This window comes from Anopheles moucheti, chromosome 2, assembly GCF_943734755.1.
Source record: "Anopheles moucheti chromosome 2, idAnoMoucSN_F20_07, whole genome shotgun sequence".
Taxonomy (NCBI): Eukaryota; Metazoa; Arthropoda; class Insecta; order Diptera; family Culicidae; genus Anopheles; species Anopheles moucheti.
The window spans coordinates 52,776,670-52,800,900 of NC_069140.1; the positions used below are offsets into that span (position 1 = coordinate 52,776,670).

A 24,231-nucleotide genomic window follows, 5' to 3' on the forward strand; every position below is an offset into this window, starting at 1 on the left:
TTTTGATTATTAAATTGTCTGTACTTTATTCGTCTTACCTACCTATCCGAAACAGTGGCGGCGTACTGCACCCAATCCGGTAGTGCACAAATAGTAAACATTTTTTAAACACACCAGTTGTTTAAAGCTTGTACTGTTTATTTACTGTTCGCGTAAATATGACTATCACTAGTTGATTTTTAATCGATGGTCTTACTCTATGGATCCTACCTGGTGTTTAAACTATTTGTCCCATCTTACCCTCCCCTTTTACCAGTGCAGAGCGCATGCATTGAGGCATACGCCTTCTTGGATGGAACCGTGCTATGTTTTGCAACTGGTGCGTACAATCTAATGCCAATTTTCACTAGAAAAGAGTTTCGTCCAAACAAACTCCTAGCCAATCCACTTTCGCTTCAGGTGCACGTCTTCCTCCCCCGGGGGTCTCTGTTCTTCAGGCACTAAACACTCTATTAACTAAGTCTATCACAGCATGTGGAAGTAGTACAGTAGTGTGTTGCTAGAGCGAAGAATTTCAGTGCGTATGGACACTCTGGAACCTACGGCAGATTTTCCTTAGAGCCTAGATAATAATTTTTGTAAATAAAAATCATTTGCACCCACAACCCTGCTGTTGCTACTTGTGTTGCTATTGCGCAGGAACCCCAGGACCGCATTTTGTGTAGTAACCACAAACACGATGGTGTAGAATTTGTTGCTTTAGTACAACTATTTTCATGCGAATCATACGTCACTGGAGCCTATAGACCGTAGTTCGAACGTGACTCAGCTGTGCACGCCATCAAATGCTATCTATGTTCCTAATAATCTACTCGTAATCATAACAGGATTGGATCGAGATGGCTACCATACCATCTAGGATATCGTGGAAAATGGTTCGTTCGCAACACCATGGCTCACGGCGGTTCGGTTCCCCTAAAGCTGCTAATGCTACCTAATTAGGCCTTAAAATCGTTCTTGGTCTCGACCTACCTAGCCTGTACTGACCAGCTATCTGTGACTTATGTGTTTACGCATGGCCCGGATCATCCATACGGCTACTGCTGCCGGTCTACCAATCATGGTCTACGTCTCAAAGACCGGTACCGATCCTACCTAGAGTTCGCTACATATTGACTTCCCAGAGTTTGAGATAGTTGTCCAGTATTTCCCTGTACCACGCTCGCTTGGCCGGATCCTTAAAAACGACGCCAAGTGAGCGCAGGTCCAGCTGTAGGATGGCCTCGTTCTGCAGTAGTTCGCTGAGTATCCGCAGCAGCGCACCGTCACCGTGCAGCTTTAGCAGACTGCTGTAGGTGAACACGTAGTACGAAAGCCGCAACTTCCGGGAGGCCCATGCTTCGACGGACGCATTGCCACTGGCGCACCGTATCTTGCCCATGTGCTCCACAAACCAGGGCGCAAAGTGTTCGTACAGATCTACCTTCGACACCTGTAAGGTACCGGTGCTTTTGAGCTTTTCCTTCACGTGCGCGTAATTGCGCTTGCTGAACACAAACACCTGATAGAGCGAATTGCCTGTCACGTACGCATTGATATAGTGCGTCCCGTACTGATTCATGAACTGTACCGCGGACGTCGTGTCGCCGACGACGACACTCTGCGCCTTGCGCGACACCTCCGGTTCGATCGTCTGGTTCGGCGGGATCGGTTTCGCAAACCGGGCACTGTCACGGTAACGGGACACCCGGACCAGTACGTAACAGTACTCGTCCCGCTCGAGGTACTTGCTTTGGATGCCTAGCTTTTTGGCTGCCACCTCCGGGTGCCATCCTTCGGTGTACGCCCGCCACGAACTGTCCAAGCGTTCGATCTGGAAGTCACGGAAGTATGCCTGGAACAGCTGGCGCCGATTGTCGCAAAACTCCATGTGGAAGTCGCCATTGAAGATGCCCGGCTTTATTTCGTACACCTCCGTCTTCAGCAGATCCAGTCCCTGTCGTTCGAAGAGAAGTACAGAAAATAGTTAACATTGGTGTCCATTGGCCAGCGTGGTACATTATCGTGTTACATGCAACACAAAAAGGCATCTTGTTCTACTGCCCCAAAGAACACTACGGGGTGTAACGGAAACGCTTATCAAATGCTGGAATGCTTAAAATCCGTAAGCTCACGTTCCGTAAGCAGCAGGGCAAAAGGGGACGGGCAAAAAAGGCTGACCTACGCATGCAATTAGTTCTCACCTTGAAGACGTTGTTCGTCGGCTCCTTAAACAGCCATCGTTCGCTATCGTTGTACGAGATGACCTTCATCGATATCGACAGATAACCATAGCGCAGGAAAACGTTTACCGCTTTCCCCAGCCGCAGCTGCGATTCCCGCTGGGCGCCAGTACATTCGTCGGGCAAACCGCACACTACCAGCCCGGCCACGATCAGCAGAAACCCCGCCAACGATGGCGCAAACGATCGCCCATTCGGTGGTGTTGGTGCCGGCACCGATGTCCCTGCATGGTGGTGATGATCGTGATCGTGTGCTGTAGTTTGCGTCATAACTTGTACAACCGCCAATTATGCCTTCCGTTCAAGATGGTCCGGTGTCTTGGGCGTGCGGCCGGATTTTCGGAAGTCGCTCTGCTGTGTGTAGTAGGATGGCCGGCACACACAGCCCTAGCCGTCTCAGTAAGTTGATGTGTTACAGCTGCTTTGCGCGTGCTTACATTATCAGTGTTCTGATACACGGTCTGTGAGAACTCTGGCGAATCTGCGTTCATACGATCGAGAAAAGAAGAAAAGGAAAAATAAATAAATAAAGGCAATTACATCTACCATTACCCAATCCCACGTTATGTCCGAACGTTACGAAACTACCAGCGGCCGTCACGAGTTCAAGATCACTGTCACACACCTCGTGACAACAGTTTTGTGCGTCTTTTTCTCCATCAACCGTTGCGTTACTTGAAGTTTTTCGCCATTACGGTCGTTGTCTACCGTGCACAGTTTTGGCATGGTGCATTTGATGAAACCTAGCACTGGTAGCACTAAGCTTCTCTTATACCCCTACATGGATCCGTCTTTTACTTGATCAACCTGACGACGAAAGGAAGAAGCACTTCTGTCCCCATTCCAACCCAGTCTCAGCTTGTCCAGACGGTTTCGTGGCTGATGTGGTCGTTCGTTGCACACAAAGCAAAGCAGAGTTCGTGCAAAATGCACTATAATGCAACAAAACGGCACAGACCATTCAGCAGAACAGCCATCAAATTTAGCGATCTCTGCCACCAAAACTGCCTGTTCCTCGACAAGCGAACGCTACTGGGCTTTTAGTGCTAATTGTTAACGCCAGATTGTGCTTTACGAAACATCAGAGCACGTACCGTTGGAGCACGCCGCCTTGTTCCGGACGGTTTGTGGCACATGCCAAAACGGGGTAAAGATCCTACCCAGCACCAGGCGTCTACGGATGGGAAAAATAACATCAAACACAGCGTCATGAAAGAGGGGAGAGGTTTTTTCATGGCGGCATGCATGTAACAGCATGTGCGTTCTTCTTCCATGGGCCTCCGCTTTCAAGGGCACCCGCGCAACCAAATGCGGATTTCTCAATGACCCAACGAGCAGCACAAAACGGCTTTGGTTCGATTGATCGAATGGTTCGCGATCGCGATCGCAACACTCACGCTTACAACCAACCGGAGTACTTCCTTTTGAAGGGTTTTCAAAAGCATCGACAAAAAAAAATCCCAATAATTTACCGTGCGCCATTTTCGACACGCCTTCCTTCACCACCATGGCACGCCATCGTCCGGAACAGTGCTCGGCGTCTCTGTGTTTTGCGATTTGCTAGTCATCTTCAACGCCACCTTCATCGGGATGGATCAGATGGTGCCCAAATGCATGGTAGCCGAAGTCAATGACACTGGCCAGGCCCTGTGAGCAGGTTTCTGTTTGCTGTACTGTTTCACACCTGACAACGTCGTTCTGCGATGTACTTAACATCGGTGGCGCATGAAGTAGCAAAAAGTGAGCGTTTTATTTTGAACGCACGGTCATACCACACGGTTCTAATCGTGCTGCAGAAAATCCTGGTACACTGAAGATCGTATAAATTATTGAGTTTACTTAAGCAGCCAATGGTTGAAATATTTGATCGTCTATAAGTTAGAAATACTATTCAACTTATAGTTCGTTAGGCTAAGTGAATTTTAGAGAACCACAGTTGCTTTCGCAATTCGGCTGATTAATTGTTGTGATGCTGTAGATTATTTTGAAAGCAGTTTTTAAGCTGTACCGATGATTTGATATCTCAATGTAGAATATTCGAAAAGATACATGTACAGGCAGTCCCCAAGATACGCTATTATAGCGGACCGCTATAACCCTGGAAAAATCCGCGTAAGTCGAATCTTGGTGCAATTTCGTTTATACCTCAAAGTCACAGAGTCGACTACCTTCTCTGCATTTATGCAGCGAATCAGGCGATATTTAGAAAGATTACATTAAAATAAGTTAAAAACAAATGTTTTATGTGACATAAAAGCTATTTTCGACCAATTTTTCACCATTTTGCTTAAATTTTTTGCTATAAACGAGTTTAGCTGTCAAATTTTTAAAGATCGCCTATCTCGGGGACTGCCTGCACTTTTCAATTTACTTAATTTCAGTACAAGTTAGTTTATTTACTCTGGAACGGCCAGGCCGTATTGCTTAGTACAAGTTAGTTAGTGGAGTTACTTTTCGAACCACAGTGAAAGATCGATTATCCGGGTGCCTTTTAACCGGGGGTCTGATTATCCGTGCTGTTCGGAAATCACAGTTCCAAAGGGAGCTTTGCAACGTTCACTATAAACACCGTTGACGAAAACAAACAAAAGGTACAGGTAGTAAATGATTAAATAAACACAAAATTTTAACAATAAGTACCGATTGGTTTATTGCAACAATACACCACAAAGCAAAACTAAATTAAACACTTTAAGAAAAAGCTAAACTCAGTACTAATATCCGTATTAGTGGATTATCCGACAACCGTCCCGTAGAATCGGCGTTCCACTGTATGTATCACTACTTTTACACTAAAATAGCTTTTTATTCAAGAATTTAAAAATATACCAATGATATACCAAACAATAATATTTGCATTGCAGAGTTGTACACTTTTAGGGAGTAACTGCTAGAAAATTTTTATTTTATCAATGTTGCTTAAACCTTTACTGTAAATTAATCATGAATGCTACTAAATTCTTGCAGGGTGCCGTATCGAAACTATACAACAGCTCATCTACTTTTCGCTGATGTCAAGGAATAATACGTTATTCAATCACAACAGTATGACTGGACTATAGCCACCATTCAAGACTCTTTCTCGCGCACTGAACGCCACCTCGTACGGATGAGAGGAGTCATACAAGCAAGTTCAAAATGGCACGTAAATTAGCCGTTATTTTGACAGCAACATTTATAACACTCCAATAAACGATAAATTATTCGTAACGATGCATACAACCCGAGCCGCCGTACAGAAGTACAAAGCGTTTCGATGCGTCTCGCAAAAGTGACGAGTCAGTCCTTGACTTAGATTCGTGTTACTTACACGCGTCTACTTATGCGAGTAACATCTCTCGTAGCTCTGCCCCCAGTCACATCAACTGCTGGCTGTTGGAAATGCACTACGCTCACTTATCAAACCTCAGCGCACGAAAACGGTGTGTTAAACAGTGCTTATCTAACCGAAAACTATGGCTAACTGCACACACATGATCACATGTGATCACTGCCCTAAAGCCCCGAACTTCCTCGTTCTCGTAATGGTGGGTGTGAAAGCCCGTGGTACTGTCCTGATTCTCGGCCCTTTTACACGCCAATGTCAAAGCCTGGCCACGGTCTGATACTCGGGGTCGGGGTCAATGTGGCATGAAGCGTAGGAAACATCGGTCATCATAAATCATTGCCATTGCTGGTGCGCGCGAACTTATTTAATGCTCGACAAAAATGATCATGATCGGTGACCTCCGATCGGCACGGTTGGCGGCCAGGTAGACACGGCAAGAGTTCACCATTATGTGTGAACGATCGACTGAAAGAAGTGTCATTACGCCGATGATGATGATGATGATGATGATGATGAAGAGCAAATTGAACTAAATGTTTTTGGCTCTCGGCGCGATGGAAGATGATCAGCATTAGCGAAGGACTTCCTTGTGCTTAAGCAAATTTTTATTTTATCATTTATAAAACCCGTTTTTAAAAACTCAACTATCCGTGTACGATTAACGATTTCTTATGGCTCATTGCGCATCCACCGCCGCTTGCAATACACGCGGATGCGCTTATGCGCGCGAATTTTGTGCCCGTTTGAGGTTGAGAAGACGTCGATGTGTTTCTTACGTGGTTTTTTTTTTGTCGTCCCTACCCTTTTCTAGGAAAACTGTTCACGGTAACCGAAAATCGATTTAGGCACCATAACCGCACGACACAATTTCCGGTGTTGTCCGGCGCTAATGAGTTTCTATCGCATCATCCGCGCGAAACGTGGTGTGATTGATGGTGGATTGATATTGCTCCCAACACACGGTAGACACTTTTCGCGGAAAAGCGTACGCCATGGTACGCTCCTAATCGCTCTCGAATACTGCTGGCGGCACAACAATCGTAATAATGTTTTAGCTAAAGTGACCAAGAGGGAAAAGAAGCAAAAATGTGTACGACAGGCACACGCGTGCTCGGAGTGTGCGATTAGCTTTGCGTCATTTGCGTACGTTCCGTGGTCTATTGTTTATGCGGTCCCCGATCGGATTGGTGACAGCTCTAGATGCATACAATCGGGAAACCAAACCGCAAGAAACCGAAAGGAAAACGTACGAGACAAAAGACTCACTTTCATGCGGAATTCCCTGACCGATGTGCATCCGCACGCGAATGGAGAAAAATAATTGGGTCAGTGGTCCGAAAACGGCACAGTGTCGGCCTCTGTCACCTGAGTAGGGCGGGCGATCCGTAGTGGGCAATCCGCAATTGGACACCGTACTTTTTTATAGCAGCTAACATATATAAATTTCCAGCCCTTTTGGCGGCAAGTGTATGCAGGGGCGGTAGCCAGATTACGTAAGTGATGCGTTCGTCGCCTGCACGTGCGATTGTTGCAGCAGTACCATTCATTAGTGGAACCGTCGGTCGGTCGGCCGTGCCGGAGGGTGTGGTACGCACGCTACCCATAGCGAAGAGGGATTATTCGTGTCGAAGCGGAAAACATGTGGTAAAACCCGAACCGATCAGGTAAAGGATTGATTACAGAAACAATTACTTAACAATTAGTTCCGGCACTCGTTTGGCGAAGAGCGATTCATTAGATGGCAAAGCAACGATGATGATCGTTCGTGTGTTGCATCGTTTCGTTCAACCAAGCTTGTTTGAGCAATCGGTATGAAATTGAATCATGAACCAAAGTTTTTAATTCTGGTGGCGGTAATTGAAGGCAAATGTTTTGACATTGAATTATGTTCTGTATGCTGCCCAGTGCTTACATTTGTTCGTTTTCTTCTATTTACCGGTTGTCTGAGATACAGATTTACAGATAAGTTTGAGGAAACTTATCTACTCAAAAGATCTGTCGCGACGAACGAAGCTGGGACTATATAGAACGTATAGTTCCAGTAGTCAAATACGCCTCTGAGACATGGACTTTGTCTAAAACTGACGAAGATCGAGGGGAAAATGCTCACAAGGATTTTTGGCCCCGTAAGGACAATAAATGAGCCGTTCCAATGACGAACTCTACGAGCTGTACGGCGAACTCACTGTCATACAGCGGATTAGACTCGCCAGGCTCCGGTGGGCTGGTAACGTCATGAGAATGACACCGGACGACCCAGCTCGTAAAGTTCTTTTAGGTCGTTCACATGGACAGACGCGGCATGGTAGGCCCAAATTGAGATGGAGTGATGGCGTAGATGCGTCAGAATGGTCGTGATAAAGGATTGCCAAACGGACCGAAAACAGTCTCATGCATGGCGGACTCCTGCAGCCGCCAAGCTACAACAACTGGTTGTCCTATACTGTAAGATCGGTTTGAATTGATATTAAGAAAAGAAAACCAAAACAGCACACGAGGGACCATGCCCACCGGTAAACATGCCTGGACGCAGGACACAAAACCACACCATGCAACCTCAATTGATCACCGCATCGTTTCGTTCGCGTTGGCACTAGATGAAAGTTAAATCAATTCTGCAATAAATCAACCGTACCGGACCCTTTCACCTAAACCGCAAACTGCGCCGTGATTTTCGTAACCGTACACACCAATGGCGGCTCAATTAGAATCCTAGTCGATGGGCACGGTCGACAAACGACAAAGTCCACCAAACCTTCCAATTCGCTGATTGGCTTAATTGGGATGCTCACCCACCCAGAACTAAACACTGTTACCGTGTGCTTGTGCCAAACCGATGGGGCACTGTTTTAGCCTGGCCAACCTATGCTAGTTCTATGCTGTGAGAACACACGCCAGCACCCGGGCCCCCGCTATGCATTCATTCATTCGGCGAGTGTGGCCGAATTTATTTGTCCGCCTTATTAAATTGAAATTAACCGGCTCACCTTTTCTGGCTGTGGCCGTATTTTTCGGTTAGCTTCACAGGGAAGAAGCAACAAAAACAATTGCAAATGTTTGCGATCGGCAATGCCAAATGATGAACTTGGCAGAGGTCACCACGATCGAGGCAACAATGCAATTCACACGCCATTCACCTTCCTGGCGTTTTGCGAAACGATTTCGTGAAGGTGGTCGTGGTTGGTGGTTGGTGTAATCGAGCATCTCGGATGCTTCACGAAGGACGTTTTAGTGCAGTGACATGGAAGGAAGTAAGCAGGGGTTTTGATAGTGAATATTAATGCATTGATTCCCGTCCCGATTGGTGGGATCTGCTGCCTATCGTCTACTTTGAGAGCTCAACTAACTAAGCGCCTTCTAGTATTGACCAAAAACTTACTTTCATAATGTTGCAAGAATTCAAATGTTAAAAGTGTTTAACGTATTCACATCAAGCAAATTTGTTTTTGGTTAGTTTATTATGACTTCCTTATCAAGATGTGTTTTTTCTTCGTTAAATGCACGGTTGTAATCATTATTAGTTTAAAATGACGTAAGTTGACGTTTTGTTGTTCAACGGTCCGAAGATGTAAGCAGAAAAGGTTACTACTTGAAGTTCTCTCCTAGGCCGTCCTCATTAGACACGTGCAACAGTACTTAACCTAATGCGGTTTTAATTAGGCGATAAAATTTATGTGAAGAAAAAAATACAGGCCAGGCCAAGAGGAGCACAGCATACCTGAAACGACCGTTGCCAACTGGCCGACAGTATTTGAGCAATATTCTACGAACTTATTCACAGGTTTCGTCCGTCGCATTAGCGATGAGTGTTTCTTTTCATATTAAGGAAAAATCCAAACCTTGTTGCCAAAGGGAGTACATATATCCGGTTAGGAGTGTGACCGATTCCTTCAACATTGGTTCCGGACGGTTTGAGGTTATTATGAATGAATAATTATTTTGCTTCCCTTTCTTTACCTTACCCACCTGACCGGTAGGTTGGCTTTCGGTTTCGTTACCACCTTTTCTTCAGCCGCAGCTATCATTCTCTCTTATTCGTTCGTTTTACCTTTTGTTTCGCGGTTTCCGAGTCATATCCGCTCACCCACTTATGTTCCGCCTAGCCGACCAACTTTTTCCAACCCAAGCGCGTAACCGACCCAAGATCACGGTTGTCGCCGGTTCAAGGAAACTAAAGTTCCATGAACTTTTCTCATCTGGCCTCGCCACAATCATCATCATCATCATGCTGATGCATCCGGGCTTACACTAGGTATGAACATGGTTACTCTACCGAGTGGATGAGCATGAGAGCACTTTTTTTTTACTGCGTGCTACTAAGGACAAGAGCTACGGATAACTCGATAACAAACGAACATCAAAGTTGTGTGGTTCAATATCGACCTTGGTTTGAGTAAAGTAAAAATAAAAAGCAAGTTTTACAACAACCTTCCTTTAGCGAAATACTCTTCCCACGCTTCGAACAAAACGTAGATAGTAAATCAATGAGTAGATCTTGGCTGATGCAATGCAGCTGTACCAGTCAGTTGTAATTTCATCTTCAATTGCTAGTGTCGGCGAGAGAGTAGATTAGAGCTGGTGAAAAGAAGCATTTTGTTTATAAACATCCTCCTGATTAATTGACCCGTGAACTGAATCTATCCTAATCACTCGCCTAATTTCGCAGAAATCTTGTTTGGAAAATAACTAATTTTTGGTGATGTTTAACATACTCTTCCTTATAATTTGTTCATCAACATCTCGTTACTCATTTTGATTACAGTGTTTACCGATTCTTCGTAACTAGTGTTGTGTCTTAAAATTTATTTTTGTCAGGACGAACACAACTTACTGCTCCATTACGTCCACATTTTAAATGACATCCACATTTTAAATTATTTCGGATACTAAGATATTAATAGTTCACCAAGGAAGAGAATTGGTGTTACTTTCATTTTGTATACTCTTTTGTTATCAGAAAATGTGGAACTTATTATTTCTACAGAGTATTCCGAAGCAAGTCCGAAAAATTTGAGTACTTCTGCTTATCTGAATCGTTCTGCAACTTATCTGGATTGTTAATCACTCACTCATTTGCTTAACAAAATACAGGATCAAGATACGGTCCTGGGTTAGCAACAATATTTGAAATAACCTAACGATACTTCCTCCATGTCAGCATTCTTTATCTAGCTCAACGTTGATTCACTCAAACTACCAATCGCAGTAACTCATGACACTGCACTGTACGAAACCTTCGCATCCCCACACAATTAGGATCAAAGTAAGCTGCAACAGCACGCCAAGGGTAACCCAGAAATTGTATTGCTGCAATCGCAAATTAATCCATTGAACCACTACGGATAGAAATGCATCACTCGATCATCATCTCCCTGTCACCCTGAGCTGATGAAAGCCCCGGTTCACATTTTGGTTGATGAGATAATTAGCTTAGTTTGATTAGTTTTAGCAATTTCTGCGTATTGATGATCACTCTTTTACATCTAGTAGCCTTATTTTCTGGTTTAGTTTTATTCCACCAAATAAATAAAGACTGACTCACTATTAATCCCTGAAAACCCTGTCGCCCTGCTCGATTTAATAATGTACGCACTGACCGCGAATTTGTGTGCAGGCATTGTCGCGGTGACCTAGAAAGCGATTTTTCATTCGCCATACCAATCCAGCATAAATTGTTCAATTTGCACATTCAATGCTACAGATAGACATCATCGAACAATGTGATGCTGGTTCGTTTGATATTTAATTTTGTACCACGCGCGAACACAAACGGCCTGTGCGTGTGTTTCTCTCATCGTCGCTTTTTTTCCCTCCATCCATAGGAAAAGGCTATGCTGTGGCACCGCTATGTGCTTTCATTGTTTGATGTGTGCATCTTTCCCAAGGTCGTCCGGCAAGATCAGGTGCGCTATAATGTCAACGCAATAAACAATAGACCGCGTTGTTGAGCCAGCCGACCACCGTGTCGCAGTGTAACCAACACTTGTTGCGTTTTGTCAATGTATCACGCGATCGTTAATACACTGAAACGCAACGACATTGATGCGCTCGTGCAATGACTTCAAGCACTACACAGACACCATCGGTTCGATTGTTTTATAGCCCCAAACGTTTGTTGTAGCGTTTTAATGTTGATAACAAAAAAATCCCCTGCATTAATCGCATCAATCGCGTGATCGGGGAATGACTAACCTGAGGGTTACCACACATCACCTCCGGGGGGAATAGTACGTTTATCGTATCGCGATCGTCATCAGCGGACATTGTTGACACCTTCCGCCGGGAGTTCAAGCCCCGAAATGGCTGAAAATGTCATTGTCAAGGTAAGCGAGGTCTGTCACGTTAAGACCAAGCCCTAACGGTGTCGACGGACTGCTATTACACAACCATACCGTACCATTGCTATGCTTCCCACGGTCAAAGGGATCCAACATCCACAACAACAGCATGTTTGAAACGCAGATAATAGTGTGACTAAATAATTTAAGTATTCTCGGTATTTTTGAACTGCATCCAGCCACTCGATCCATGATGGTGGTTAAAATATTTCGAAAAAAAGACATATGTTAAACAGCCCCGATATGGGTGCTGCGGGTCGACATTGACCTGTACACTAATGAGATGATAGGTCTTTTTTTTTTGTGTTCGAAAAACTCCATCCCACAGTCACATCTCGAACGAGCAACGAACGAATCTACCGAAAATAAATGAATTCAGATTTTATGCTACCATCATGTCGGGGTCAGATCGATAGTAGCTGAGCCGCTCACCTTGATGATCATCCTGTCTTGTTAGCGTAGTAACACTGTCGTCGTCGCTCAACCGCACCGACCGGACAAACAGATCGTGCGTTCCGTAAGGGATCGTCTCGCAACAGCGTGATGAGATTAACCCACCCGGGCTTAGCAGCGGGCCAATAGTACCCATGATGATGCCTACCCCTGCCCACAGGCTGTTGCATTGGTGCTTTCCGTACCGTACCAATAAAAATGTGTTATCCTGCCTTCGCCACCTAGGGCAACATCTGAGCGCTGCTGCAATATGTTAATTTTGATCTTCGAAGGATAAACCGCTGCGATCCGAATGTAGAAGAACCTGAAGTACGAATGATTCGCTGTGGAGTGTGTGTTTTCGTCTTATAGGGCTTAGTTCGTCCAATGATTACGAAATTTAGCAATCATGAATACGAAAATAGTGAAGCTGAAACCTGCTAGACCAGTCGAGTATTGCTTTAAATAGTTTTATTCTAAAGCCTGCTATTGCGGACAAAGGCCATTATGCATTTGCAAGCTGACAGATTCGTTGTATTACTTCCGTTTCGAACAGCTTCTTTTCTAAATCCATATAAATAGATACCGAAAAAGAATCCCATACGATGTTTACTAATAGTTTCTTGCACTAATCATATAGAATAGTTGGATACTTTTGATTCAACTACACGTGTAATGATGATGATTACACGTGCGATGCGGATTCATTTATCAACTGAACCTAGCGACCCATACGCAGAACCTAGCATTTGGTTATGAATAACATAATTGATATCATCTAATTATACAATGACAAACAATAATACAACATTGATAAAAGTTGCATACTGGTCGTTTTACAGTCTGAATAAATTACCGCAATCAAATTACCTGTCGCAATAGTTGAAGTTGGAACAGTAGAGAAGCTATATATATGCAGTACTCACACATATGCCTTTTGGACATGGGCCCTACCCAAAGTTGATGAAAGTACCTTAGCCTTCTCCCTGAGAAACTGTTGTTTAAACGAACTAGACTCGTCAGGTTCAGGTCTAGCCACGTCATTAGGACGACCCAATCCGGAGGCAGAGGAGGCATAGTAGGCTTAAATTGTGGAGGTGTGGTGGCAATGATACTTGCTCCATAAAATCCAGGATCCTTCCTTTTTGTCTTTCCGGTTTAGTTGTACTCGCTTGTTCCTGCAGTCTTCTTAATTCCTTCTTCTCTTTGTAGGGTTTAGTTGAGGGCCACTTTAATTTATTTTTTTTTCATACCATTGTACAGGCAAACAATTTGATTAAATAAATAATAATAATGGATTGGCTGATGTCGAGATTCAATCATGAGCGGTTTTGAGAACTACTGCAGCAGGCCAACACCTCTAGTAGTTGTAGCGCCGAATAAAAAATATATAATATAATTCACAAGAAGCGAACATGGTGTTGTACCTCGGTATTTGGCCTAAGACACCAGAACATATCTTATCTTGACTGATTGTAAACATCAGATGATATTAATACCCAGCCACATGGTAAATATACCGGCTCATAAATCATTATTTACAGGCATGTGCTAGCTGAACCATTAAACCTAGTTGAGGAAGTGATAGTTAAGTAGGCTGGTAGTTCAAGATACACATAGATTCAGTGTCCATTTTATATTTGTGATGCTACAACACACCTTAATAGATCTTGGTTTCTACCACTGGTCCACCAAAATTTAGCTTCTCCTGTATTGGCACAACAACTTCCAAAGGTATAAAGCTTATCATTTTTTACTTTGTTTGACTTTATTTATTTGCTGCTGGATAGCTAGTCCCTGCGCACTGGGAAATGGTCCGGATGGGATTTTGGAGCGGTCCTGTCGTGTAAAGATCGGCGATGCTACTAATACACCACCATGTCGCCCAAATTAGTGATGAAAAATATGTGACCACATTCTTCTTCGCGTAACAATTTAATTGTTTATTACCTGCCATATCTGACATGTTAGACTAATTTTACCAAGTAACCAGATACTCAATCGGGGAAACGGTCTCAATGGGATTTTGTCTATATGTCGGTATTTAGCTATATATAGAGTCAATTTATAGATTCATCGAATCACCCACAATAACCAGCCAGCAGGTAAAGACACCACCAAGATCGATAATGGTTAACGGAGAAGAATTTGGTTAATGGATTTTGTTATGTACACACATCTTGCGCAACATAATGCCTCAAAAATGATTCCAAAAACTGTTGCATGACACGTGCGGTAGCCAAATGTGTCCAATTATATCAACATGGACTGTGGGTATTTTAATTGATATATACCATACGACTTGCTACACCCTTCTGCACCACAACCACAACCCACTTGATAGACAGGTCAACCTTGTCTCACGCCGGCCTTACATTATGCCGTATGCATGGGAATTCAAACAATGTGGCTGTCATTTTTAAAGCAACTTACAACTTATCTACGCTAGTGTGTGCCCCTTTACGCTTGCACCTAGGAAATGCCGATCGGACCCCACCTATCAAACATCGTATCAGCTTACCCAGTTGCATCGTAATCCATCAGCGACCCTCACTCATCGGCACCGGTAAGCGTCCGCCACAAACGTCCCCTCCTTCTGTGTTCCTCTTGCTGAAGAACGATCCATACCAGCTGCATGTTCTTCTGCCGCGCCGTAAAGGGTGATTTGGTAATCCTCAGCAAAAGGAGGAACTATCGACTTACGCACCCTTGCCGGCATGCGCATTAACGTACGGCGCCGTACTGTAGCAGGGGGGGGGAGTGGGTGGGCCGTTATGTGTTCAGCACTTGAGCAGCTGTTGAAGATCCCTCACACTTGTGGCCAATTGAATGACGCCCGGCACTGGGCTGTCGATTTACATGACTTCCCATCGTTGGCTAAGTGAGCCGTTAGGGAGTGCAACAAAAACAAAACAAAAAATAAACAAAATGCGAAAAAAAACAACCATAACCTGCACCGTGCATTTAAGCATGACAACTAACGCTCGAAAGGTAGGCGGTGCGATTATATCATCAGGTTATTCGTGTTCCTGACCAACCGGCGATGCGGTCCGATGGGAAGATAAGAACCGTTCGAAAGAACCTTCTTCACCGGACGCAAGACCCGACATACAATGGGCTTTGGTCGATTGTAGTGAATTAATTCAAACATGTCCGCGCTTTTCCTCCGCCACGCTTCCAAGAGCCAACTGCGCGCTTGTACAAGGGCTCCAACCGGTGGCATCGTAATTTACTCCGTAATCAAGAACTTTGTCTCGGATGTGAAGTTGTTCCCTTCCCCGCGAGTATCAACCGCATCTCAGCTTCGATCGAAAATGTGCCTAACGCTCATCGCGGGGTCGTACCGTGCGGTAGAAAATAGCAATATCTTCACCAGCACCATCGCTTAGATGTTGCATCCGGCTGTGGCATGCTGACTGCCAAAACGTACATACACATACCCCAATCTACAAGATCATCCAATATAATCGCCAATTGTGATCGGGATGTTCATTAACTGCCGACAGACTTGGTGCGTACTGACCAGAAGTAAAAAAATACACACAATTTAAGATATTTGAAAGGTTTTTTTTTGCTGAACATAGTTTGGCAAACCATTGATCTCTCAAAGCAGTGAGCAACTAACACAAACAACAATAATGACTGGATAATCGTTATTGCAACACCACAAACGGTTGTCTGAAGAAACGCACTTAGACCTTAGTTTGCTGCCGGATTACTTCGCAATGTTTGCCGGTAGCTTGTTTATTCGCGAGCCAATAATGAACGCTCGTCTTCTGAAGTGGTGCTCAAATCCGGGTGTGTTCTAGGCCCAAGGACATAGACATGAAGCACCCCGAATGATGATCGTATTTACCAAGATGGTGGGGGAAAAAGCAGGAAGTTAATTTAAACTTATCAATTCCCCGTTGAGCGAATTAAACGTTAATCATCACGGAGGCTACTCGGAATTGTAGAATTTTTTTTGTTTCGATTAGAAAACACACATTCGTTAAGGCGTAGACTAATGGACAGTGAGATAAGAATGGAACTAACTTGGATGGCTCAAATCAAATTGCTGCCAATCTCTTCCAAAATCAGAGATTCACTATTTAGTTAAGTGGCAAACATAAGTCTAACATAGGGCTAGTAGGTTGATTACGCAAAGCTACAAGTAGCACCACAGAACATCCAAAACTCGGCAAAAGTCTGCTCGATTATTCCAACACACTTCTTGCTCCGCTCAAGCTCTTGGTGGGTCAATGGCCTGTCTTCTACAGGAATGCTGAAATGGTTGGGATTTCCCAACTGTGGATTTTATTTTTAGCAGATGGTTTTGAGTGTCATTCGATGCAGACTCACCGTCGTTCTTCATCGAATGCTACTTTTGTCTCGGTTCGCTCCCTAGCACACCACCCCAGAAGGAGAGTCTAAACCCATTTGCTGCCGAAATTGCCGGTTTCTTCACGTCTAACTCGTATATAGTCTCCTTGACGCACTAACATTTAAGCTTACCTTTTGGCTCTTTTATATGCTTGGAAGAGCGGTTGATGATTATGTAGTGAGTACGAATTAACGCTTCGCTAAATTAATTCCACCGCCACCCTGGACCCTGGACAAAGATGCGTTCCCTTTTCACCAGAGTACTCGATGAGCAGCAGCTTTAATAGTTTTTGTTGTTTTTTGTTATTTTTATATTCCTCCACATACCACCACAGCGGCTGCTGCTGCTGGTGAAGTCGTGTGAACAGGAGTGAAATACACGAAACCACTAGAAAGTATGCACCAAAAACACACACACACACACACATACACACACAAGAAAACAAGTATCTCCCGCTGTGACCTAGTGGTACGGTATTACTCGTTTCGTATCACAACATTGCTAAAGGTGCACTTAAAACTTTTATCATTAAATTATGTCACAACAGGATTGTAATGAGGGAATTTTCTGCAGGTTGGGTTAACAAAAAAAAAAAACAGATTAGAATTTCGAGCCCCATTCACGAATGTCGCATTTTTGGAGCTAATTGATTGTAGTAGTGTGCAACAGTGTTTTTTTTTATCCCCTTAACCAGCTTGTTTGCGATAGTTTACGATAGGATCTTTAACTATAGCGAGACTAACCTTTTCGCGCCCCTTTAGCTATTTGACGCAAAATAAACATAAGATTTAAATAAAAGTAACAGCGAGAAACTGCAAAACAACGTTAACTCATGATGTATGATCATGGTTATTACTTGCAGTGAAGCACCTTATTAAAGATGCTATCCACTAGGTGGGGACATAAAACTGCTTACCAAGAGTACAACAAATCTTTATATTTTAAAACACAATCGCAAACAGTTTTGGCGTGTAGTGAAGGAAAGATTGAAGTTAGAACGTTTTGTATTAGTTTCTAAAATGCTCTACTCTACTGAACCCACGAACAACCACGCTCGGTGCTGCAATTATTTGTACTTCACTATGATCGCACAACACCTAACATTACTATGCACTTGTTATCACCATCCACCTACGACACGTGCACTGTTACAGCAGTAGCAAAATTGCATTCTCGCCTAGCTAGCGTCTTTCCGTCGCAACGGAACGCGTATCGCGTTATCTCACACGGGAATAATATAACCATTCCTTAGCACGATAGCCAATACCTTAGCGCGCTGGAGTAATGCAGTGAAGATAGCTTTTGCACCTTATGCACTCCACCGACGACGACGACGGCGAGATCAACAACGATCAACGATCAGAGCACACCGATCAACACCGTAGCAACTCGCGCACTGCCACCAGAACGTGTTCTCGCACCACGCCGAAAGGGAAACTGAGCTCCCGTCGAACGCATACACGTAACAAAAAACTACAGAACACAAATACGCACACCAACAACACATCCGCGGTGGTCGCAGCTTTCCGTCGCGAACCGCGTAGCTTTAGGTTCGCCGCGCAGCCTCCCCATCCGCACCCATCACTCGTAGGTTTACAGGGGGTGGCGGGTAGAGAGGGGGCTAGGGGTGGAAGGGAAAGCCAGAACTTCTCTTTATTCTTCTTGATCGTTGTGCTGGTTTACGCACACTGGTGGCCACCGGGGATCACTTACACTTTTTCCACCCACCGCGCTTCTTTAGCACGATGCGCACAGGTGTACGATTACCGGAACGGGGCAATCGGGCAGTATCAGTGCGCGGGCATCGATTTGGTCCCGCATCGCGTCATCCGCGGTCAGAAGAAGCACCACCTAACGGCGCGGCTGGACGCACAACACAAGGGGACAACACTACGCTCGCTGCTGGCGTGTTTGATGTTGCTTAGCGTGTTGCACTCGATCGACTGAAAGGGTAGATCGCTGAAGACACTTATGCAGCGTCGCCGTTCGTCATTTCACAGGCGCGAACGATGGAGGCGACAGCGCCACCAACCCCCCGTTGCGTCCGGCCCGCCCTTGGTACGCTGAAGGACACGTCGATGGTGGTTGTGGTTGTTGTTGTTGCGGTTCGCCATTAGGGGTGGCATACGTACCGAAATCGAAATGCTCGCAACGCGCGCTAAATGCAGAATTATGTGGTGGAGTCGCGCGAAATGAAGCAAACAACAACAAAAAAAAACACACAACAGTAAGCGATGAATGGGTTGGTTGCAAGGTTTCGGTTACTCGCGGTTGGCCACAAGATCTTTCAACAGCTGTTTTTGCCGGCTGCCCAACGAGTCGGTTCGGAGTGTTAACCTGGTGGCCGTTAAAGTTTTCAACTAGCACAAATTACTTTCGTGTAGGTGGAGAATGATTTGAACCATTACTAAGCTAGCACAATTACTTCCGTTGCGATACGATGATCGTGCGATCGTGTGATCGATTCGGGAAACAAAATTTAATCAGATAAAACGATAAACTCGGTGCCTAAACGATGTGCCTCGACAAAGTGACCTTAATTAAATTATGCAATCGTGGTTCGAAGAGTAAAAAGAATATATAATATATAAGAAATAGAATATATAAGAAAGATATAGAAAAAAAAGATATGTTACACACCCCGGAGCACCGGGTACCGAAAGGCGTAAAGTGTCGATCACTGATGCCGAGCCAGACACACCCACCCACCCCGTAAATGCCCTACGGGTGTGCAACATTAGTCTGCTGATTTAATAGAAAGCAAAGCGAACTATGCTGCTGCTGGGCGCATAATAGTAATAAAATATACAACGTGTGTATGTTGCACGCGGTGGCAAATGGGTGGCCTGTACGGCTGTAACCAACCCAATACATGCTAAGACCACCAAACAGCAACGGTAGTGTGCGCTTTTCGGACCAGTTTTCGGGCTGGCCACCGATTGGCATTGAATCGGATAGAAATGGTTAGGTTTTGCGTTTGGTCGGTTGAACTGGTTCGCGCGAGCTAAAGTCAACATTTTGTCGTCATCTTGGTGGTGTATTTGCCTTTTGTCTCGATGTCTAAAGGAAGCTGAAGAAATCAACCAACGTGTTCAGGTCGTTGCCGATTCGTCGAATGATTTACGCAAATGTTTTACGGGCGTTTTTTTCTGAGTGATTCTTTCACCGGTGTTAGTCCTTCTGGCAAATGTGTTTTAGGGAAGTGTTTGCAATAGTGGGCATGTACACATCAAGGTTGATTGTTTTGACCTTCCTATTCCGATCTATCGGGCATAAGTGTCGTCCATGCAAACGCCATGCAACGCAAAACGGGGTAAAGATTGCATGTTTCGTAATAGTGCCCACAAGACGGTGCAGTGTGGCGCACAAAATCTGTAACATACGGTAACGCTATCCCACCGTTCCCGTGGCAACGTGGGTGCCAGCCAAACGCTGCAGCGTACGAAGGGTAGCCCAACACGTTTAACCGTTACAAGGTTACTTTTCGTTTTGGCGGAACAGCCATTCACTTACTTTCGCGTTCAAATTCGAATTCTACTAGCATAAGTAAAGAAAGAAACCACCGTACAGAGCAGGGAATTTATTTAGGTAGCGAACTAAATGCAAGAAAAAGGAAAGGGACCAGAAACAAATACAAATGCGAAAACCTAGGAGAAGTTTAGCAAGATGGTACAACACAAGAAAAAAGGAACAGCGAAACAACTTGTACCAACATCTGAGCTGAGGTTTTGGGTTCTCCTCCCCAAAACCATGAACGATGGGGAGGGTATTCAATTTTCTGCAAGCAATCTGATCTGGTTCGCTTTTCATTGCGTTTCATCAGGCCGTGGAGAAAGGCCACGATGCTGTTTTTTTTTTGTGTGTGTGCATTCTGGTGGGAGCACCCATTGAAGGTTTTTACGAGGGAGAAAAGCTGCGTACGCGATCCAAGGTCCTGGCCCGAAATATGCCACTTCGGAACAGGTTAATACGGTTGTGGTTGAGTTATGATGCATTCCTTCACAACTCTCTGCCCCGGGGAGGCTACAGATGTACACGTGTTGGGAGACCGTTTTAGACATAAAGTGCTCATCTAATGGCAAAACCCAGTGTGTATCTTGTCGATGGGAATATACTACAAAGCATTTGGTGGACGATTAGGCTAAACCAACCTTGTTTAAGGCATTCAATTAGTTGATTATACGGAAGCTTCTGGACCGAAGGAGTTTGAAAGTTGTTGGCCGGCAGTTCAAATTACTTGTCCAAACTAAACAAAATGTCCTTCGGTTTCTACTTCCGGGCAAGTGTTCGCTGTGTCAGCGAACTTTAAACGTAACATTAGTACGTGATGGGAAGGAATTTTGGGATGGGAATGGCATTGAAAATATTAACTAACAATTCCTCTACGTTGTGCTGATATTTGCCAAACAGTTTTATTTGTGTTTGAAACATAACAAATCGTTGACGACAAAGGTTTAGAAAACCTAATTTGCCGTACCGTACCGCCTGCGCATGTCTTGCGATAGAACCAAATTGGGTTTGTTGAAGGCGCTCGCTACCAAAATTTCAACCAAAATCCATCTATTTCCAAATTATTATATTCACACCACCGGAGCACAACCGGAGTGTCCAAGTTGTGGCAATTTTAGTTGCGACCGATGTCCAATCCGGTGCATTTCACGATTGGTGTGGACGCGCAACTGGAACCAAAGTGCGGTTCTGCGGTCAAAAGGCAGACTTTTTCTCCCGCCAGCGCACCCGTGGTAATGGGCTATCTGTACAGATTTGTTTGCGCTGTTTGCGTGTATAATTGAATACCGTGCGACAAATGAAGGCTACCCATTTTTGAAATTTGTGCATGCATGTTTGGTAAACTGTCGTTTAGAAAAGCGATCGACTAGTATCGTCCCGCAAGAGAGTGGTTTAGTTGTTTAAGCAATCTTTAAAAGGAAAATATTACACGAATTCACTTACGACCTTTCAAAAGCAACATTTTCTAAAATAGGTCACGGGGAAACTGGATGCACTTGTTTGATGCGCTTGTAACAGCGAAATGACTCATGGATCATGGTTAGTACAAACAAAAAGCTCAAACCATACAGTTTTCATTGAAACCACCACCATTACCACCATAGAGCAAGAAGTGGAACACGACGGCACCAACGAAAAGTGCATCGGTCAGGCAAACGGGGGTTGCAACATCGTGCAGTTGCAGCTAGCAGGTGGGAAATGCACATTTCCAAAACTCAGCAAAAACGCGAACCGGCGTCTTTTGTGTTGTGCTTTACACTGATAATTTTATTTTTATTGCATGTTTTAAAAACGGTTTCTTTAGGCTTCTCTAGGAAGCACGACTTTTAAAGAAAGACTACGTTGGAAGTGTTATTTTTTTTTAGGGAAAGTTGAAAGAATATCCCATTGACGCGTCCAACTTCAAGCTGGAGAAACTTTATTTTGATATGATTCAGCATAACAAGAGGGAACCATTATCTCGATTTTCAGACAGCATTAATCCAATAAACGGTTCCGCCTTCATAAATGATCCTCTTGAGAATGGACATCACAGTGCATCAACAGCTTGTGGCTTGGTGCAACATCGTACGGTCTGATTGCTCAATTTCCTTTTTACGCAGTTTGTCACCATGGATCCGTACCCCAGATTTCATAACTTATGAACGGACTGTTTTTCCCCCTTCCTTTCAAACCTTATACATTCTTTCTAGGCAGAATACATACAATGCTGCTTGGTGTGAAGCATTAGTCTAATGGGTCTACATTCAGCGGTATAAATTGATCTGAATTGATCTCAATCATCCAATGCACTCGGTAGCATGATGAGTAGTAAGCGAAAGAAATTCCCTTTTTCACCTCACCAACCGCAAAAGAAAGAAGAAAACCCCCGAAACATACTGCAGACAAACAGTTCAATTGGTAGAAAACATTTATTCAATATGTTGTGTGATACTGTATTCCTACACTGCAAAACCCATAACAACCCTTATGCACCACCCAATGCGTTTATACTCACATTTCGCCCGCGAAGATGTTTCCCTTTAAGTCGACCACATGTAAAAGTAGGTCTCCTGCCAATGTGGAATGTAGGAAAGAATAAGCCGCGAAATCGTGCCCGTCAATGGTACATTGTTTCCTATGCCGTTTAGCACGTTCGCTATCTTGTCGTGCGTGTATCGATCGTAGAACGGTGACCGCATTAGGTACAGCAGCATCGATACGCACCTTTGCGACAGTACCACCCGTTGCTCCTTTGATAAAGCTTCCCGATTCCTGTAGTACATGCGGAGACTTGCACTGTCCAATGCAAAGGCCATCAAATAGCTTATCCAACTCTTCGTTCCAAATCTTTTCATACAAGCAAGATGGATAAGCGGTTTGGCAATGTACAGCATCTCCGCCGACATGACGAATTTTCCACCGTATTCAGTTGACTGATGTGCTTGATTCCCAACTGTTGGCGGCTTCCATGTCCTCAACGGTAGCGAAGGTGAACAATTGACCTTTCGCATCACGCGCCCTGATCGCTTCAGCACTATTCCGGAGCTTTCACCCGAAAGATTGTCACGGAATGAAGTATTGTCGGGGGAAAGTGCTTCTTGCACATTTCGGCGATTCAGTAAAGGTATTGCTGGGTTTCGTACAATTTTGGTGTTTTGGCAATACAGCGTTAAAATAAGTCTGGCTATACATCTGCAAACAAAACGATAGATTAGAATTAGCGCCAGTTGTAACGTGCTGTAAAAGCAATTCCTTACTTTATGATCTGTATAGTTACAATGAAAAACCATCGACCGCTAGTTCCCCAGACTTTGTGGGCAGAAAGTTCGATAAAAACTTCACAATACTCTAGCGTTGTCAGCAGAACCTTCAGCTGTCGTTCCAGGGGTTCTGTCGCGTCGTCGTTTGATTTGCGGGAAGCTTTCTCTATTATCCGATCATTGAAAAACACCAACAAGTTCGATAGAGAGTAAACCAGCTCGGAAACGGCGGAAGAGTTGTTGATTTTTCCTAAAACAAAGGATCGTAATATATTAGCGCTGTAAACGGGGAACGGTGGCACCTGTACCTACCGGCCACGAAATACGAAAGCCACTTTATCGTCAGTTCAACGTCCGCCAAAGCGGATGGATTGCCTGATACCCATTTCACGTATCGTTCATACTGGTTTTGTAGTTCACATAACACTGACGACATTTTGTAGCTGCTCGAACGCGTGCTGCCGTTGAGGTCAAAGGTAAATCACTTATCATGCGGGTTTGAAATTTTCAGTTCAGCATGTCACGATTATCAGAAACTTGGATTTTTTGGGACCTTTCGCAATGTTTATCTTCTACCGCGCAGTAGACAACAATTTGACAGACGGACCTATTCCAAATGTCGCACGGTAAACTGAACGTTCGTTCGTGCCAAATAACGAACGAGCGATTCAGCATTGCATAGAATGGAGTAACCTGAGAAACTTTTTTTTATTGTGATAACATGTTGGCATTTATGAATAATTTGAATACTTTCGTACAGCTACGTACACATAATTAAGCATTTACAATTATATTT

At 44.3% G+C, this 24,231-nt stretch overlaps 2 protein-coding genes across 2 annotated transcripts; both read right to left on the minus strand.

Annotated features, from left to right (window-relative positions):
• On the minus strand, positions 1–16,985 carry LOC128304105 (torso-like protein). Its single transcript, XM_053041243.1, has 3 exons — positions 16,815–16,985; positions 2,184–2,703; positions 1–1,936 (listed from the first exon to the last, which is right to left on the minus strand). Exons 2-3 carry the CDS (start codon positions 2,490–2,492, stop codon positions 1,106–1,108), a joined length of 1,140 nt encoding a protein of 379 aa, XP_052897203.1. The 5' UTR covers positions 2,493–2,703; positions 16,815–16,985; the 3' UTR covers positions 1–1,105.
• A 5,618-nt stretch (positions 16,986–22,603) lies between these two features.
• Positions 22,604–24,008, minus strand: LOC128297356 (peroxisomal membrane protein PEX16). Its single transcript, XM_053032984.1, has 3 exons — positions 23,748–24,008; positions 23,433–23,685; positions 22,604–23,367 (listed from the first exon to the last, which is right to left on the minus strand). The coding sequence occupies exons 1-3, from the start codon at positions 23,869–23,871 to the stop codon at positions 22,716–22,718; spliced, it is 1,029 nt and encodes a 342-aa protein (XP_052888944.1). The 5' UTR covers positions 23,872–24,008; the 3' UTR covers positions 22,604–22,715.
• Between the last annotated feature and the right edge of the window lie 223 nt (positions 24,009–24,231).

Excerpts from the sequence above, each read along its gene's own strand:
- LOC128304105 (XM_053041243.1), bottom strand. The coding sequence starts at position 2,492 with ATGACGCAAACTACAGCACACGATCACGATCATCACCACCATGCAGGG. Across the intron at positions 1,937-2,183 it reads CGACGAACAACGTCTTCAAG|GGACTGGATCTGCTGAAGAC; the intron begins GTGAGAACTAAT and ends TTCGAACGACAG.
- LOC128297356 (XM_053032984.1), bottom strand. The coding sequence starts at position 23,871 with ATGTCGTCAGTGTTATGTGAACTACAAAACCAGTATGAACGATACGTG. Across the intron at positions 23,686-23,747 it reads GCTTTCGTATTTCGTGGCCG|GAAAAATCAACAACTCTTCC; the intron begins GTAGGTACAGGT and ends CCTTTGTTTTAG. Across the intron at positions 23,368-23,432 it reads GTAACTATACAGATCATAAA|ATGTATAGCCAGACTTATTT; the intron begins GTAAGGAATTGC and ends TTTTGTTTGCAG.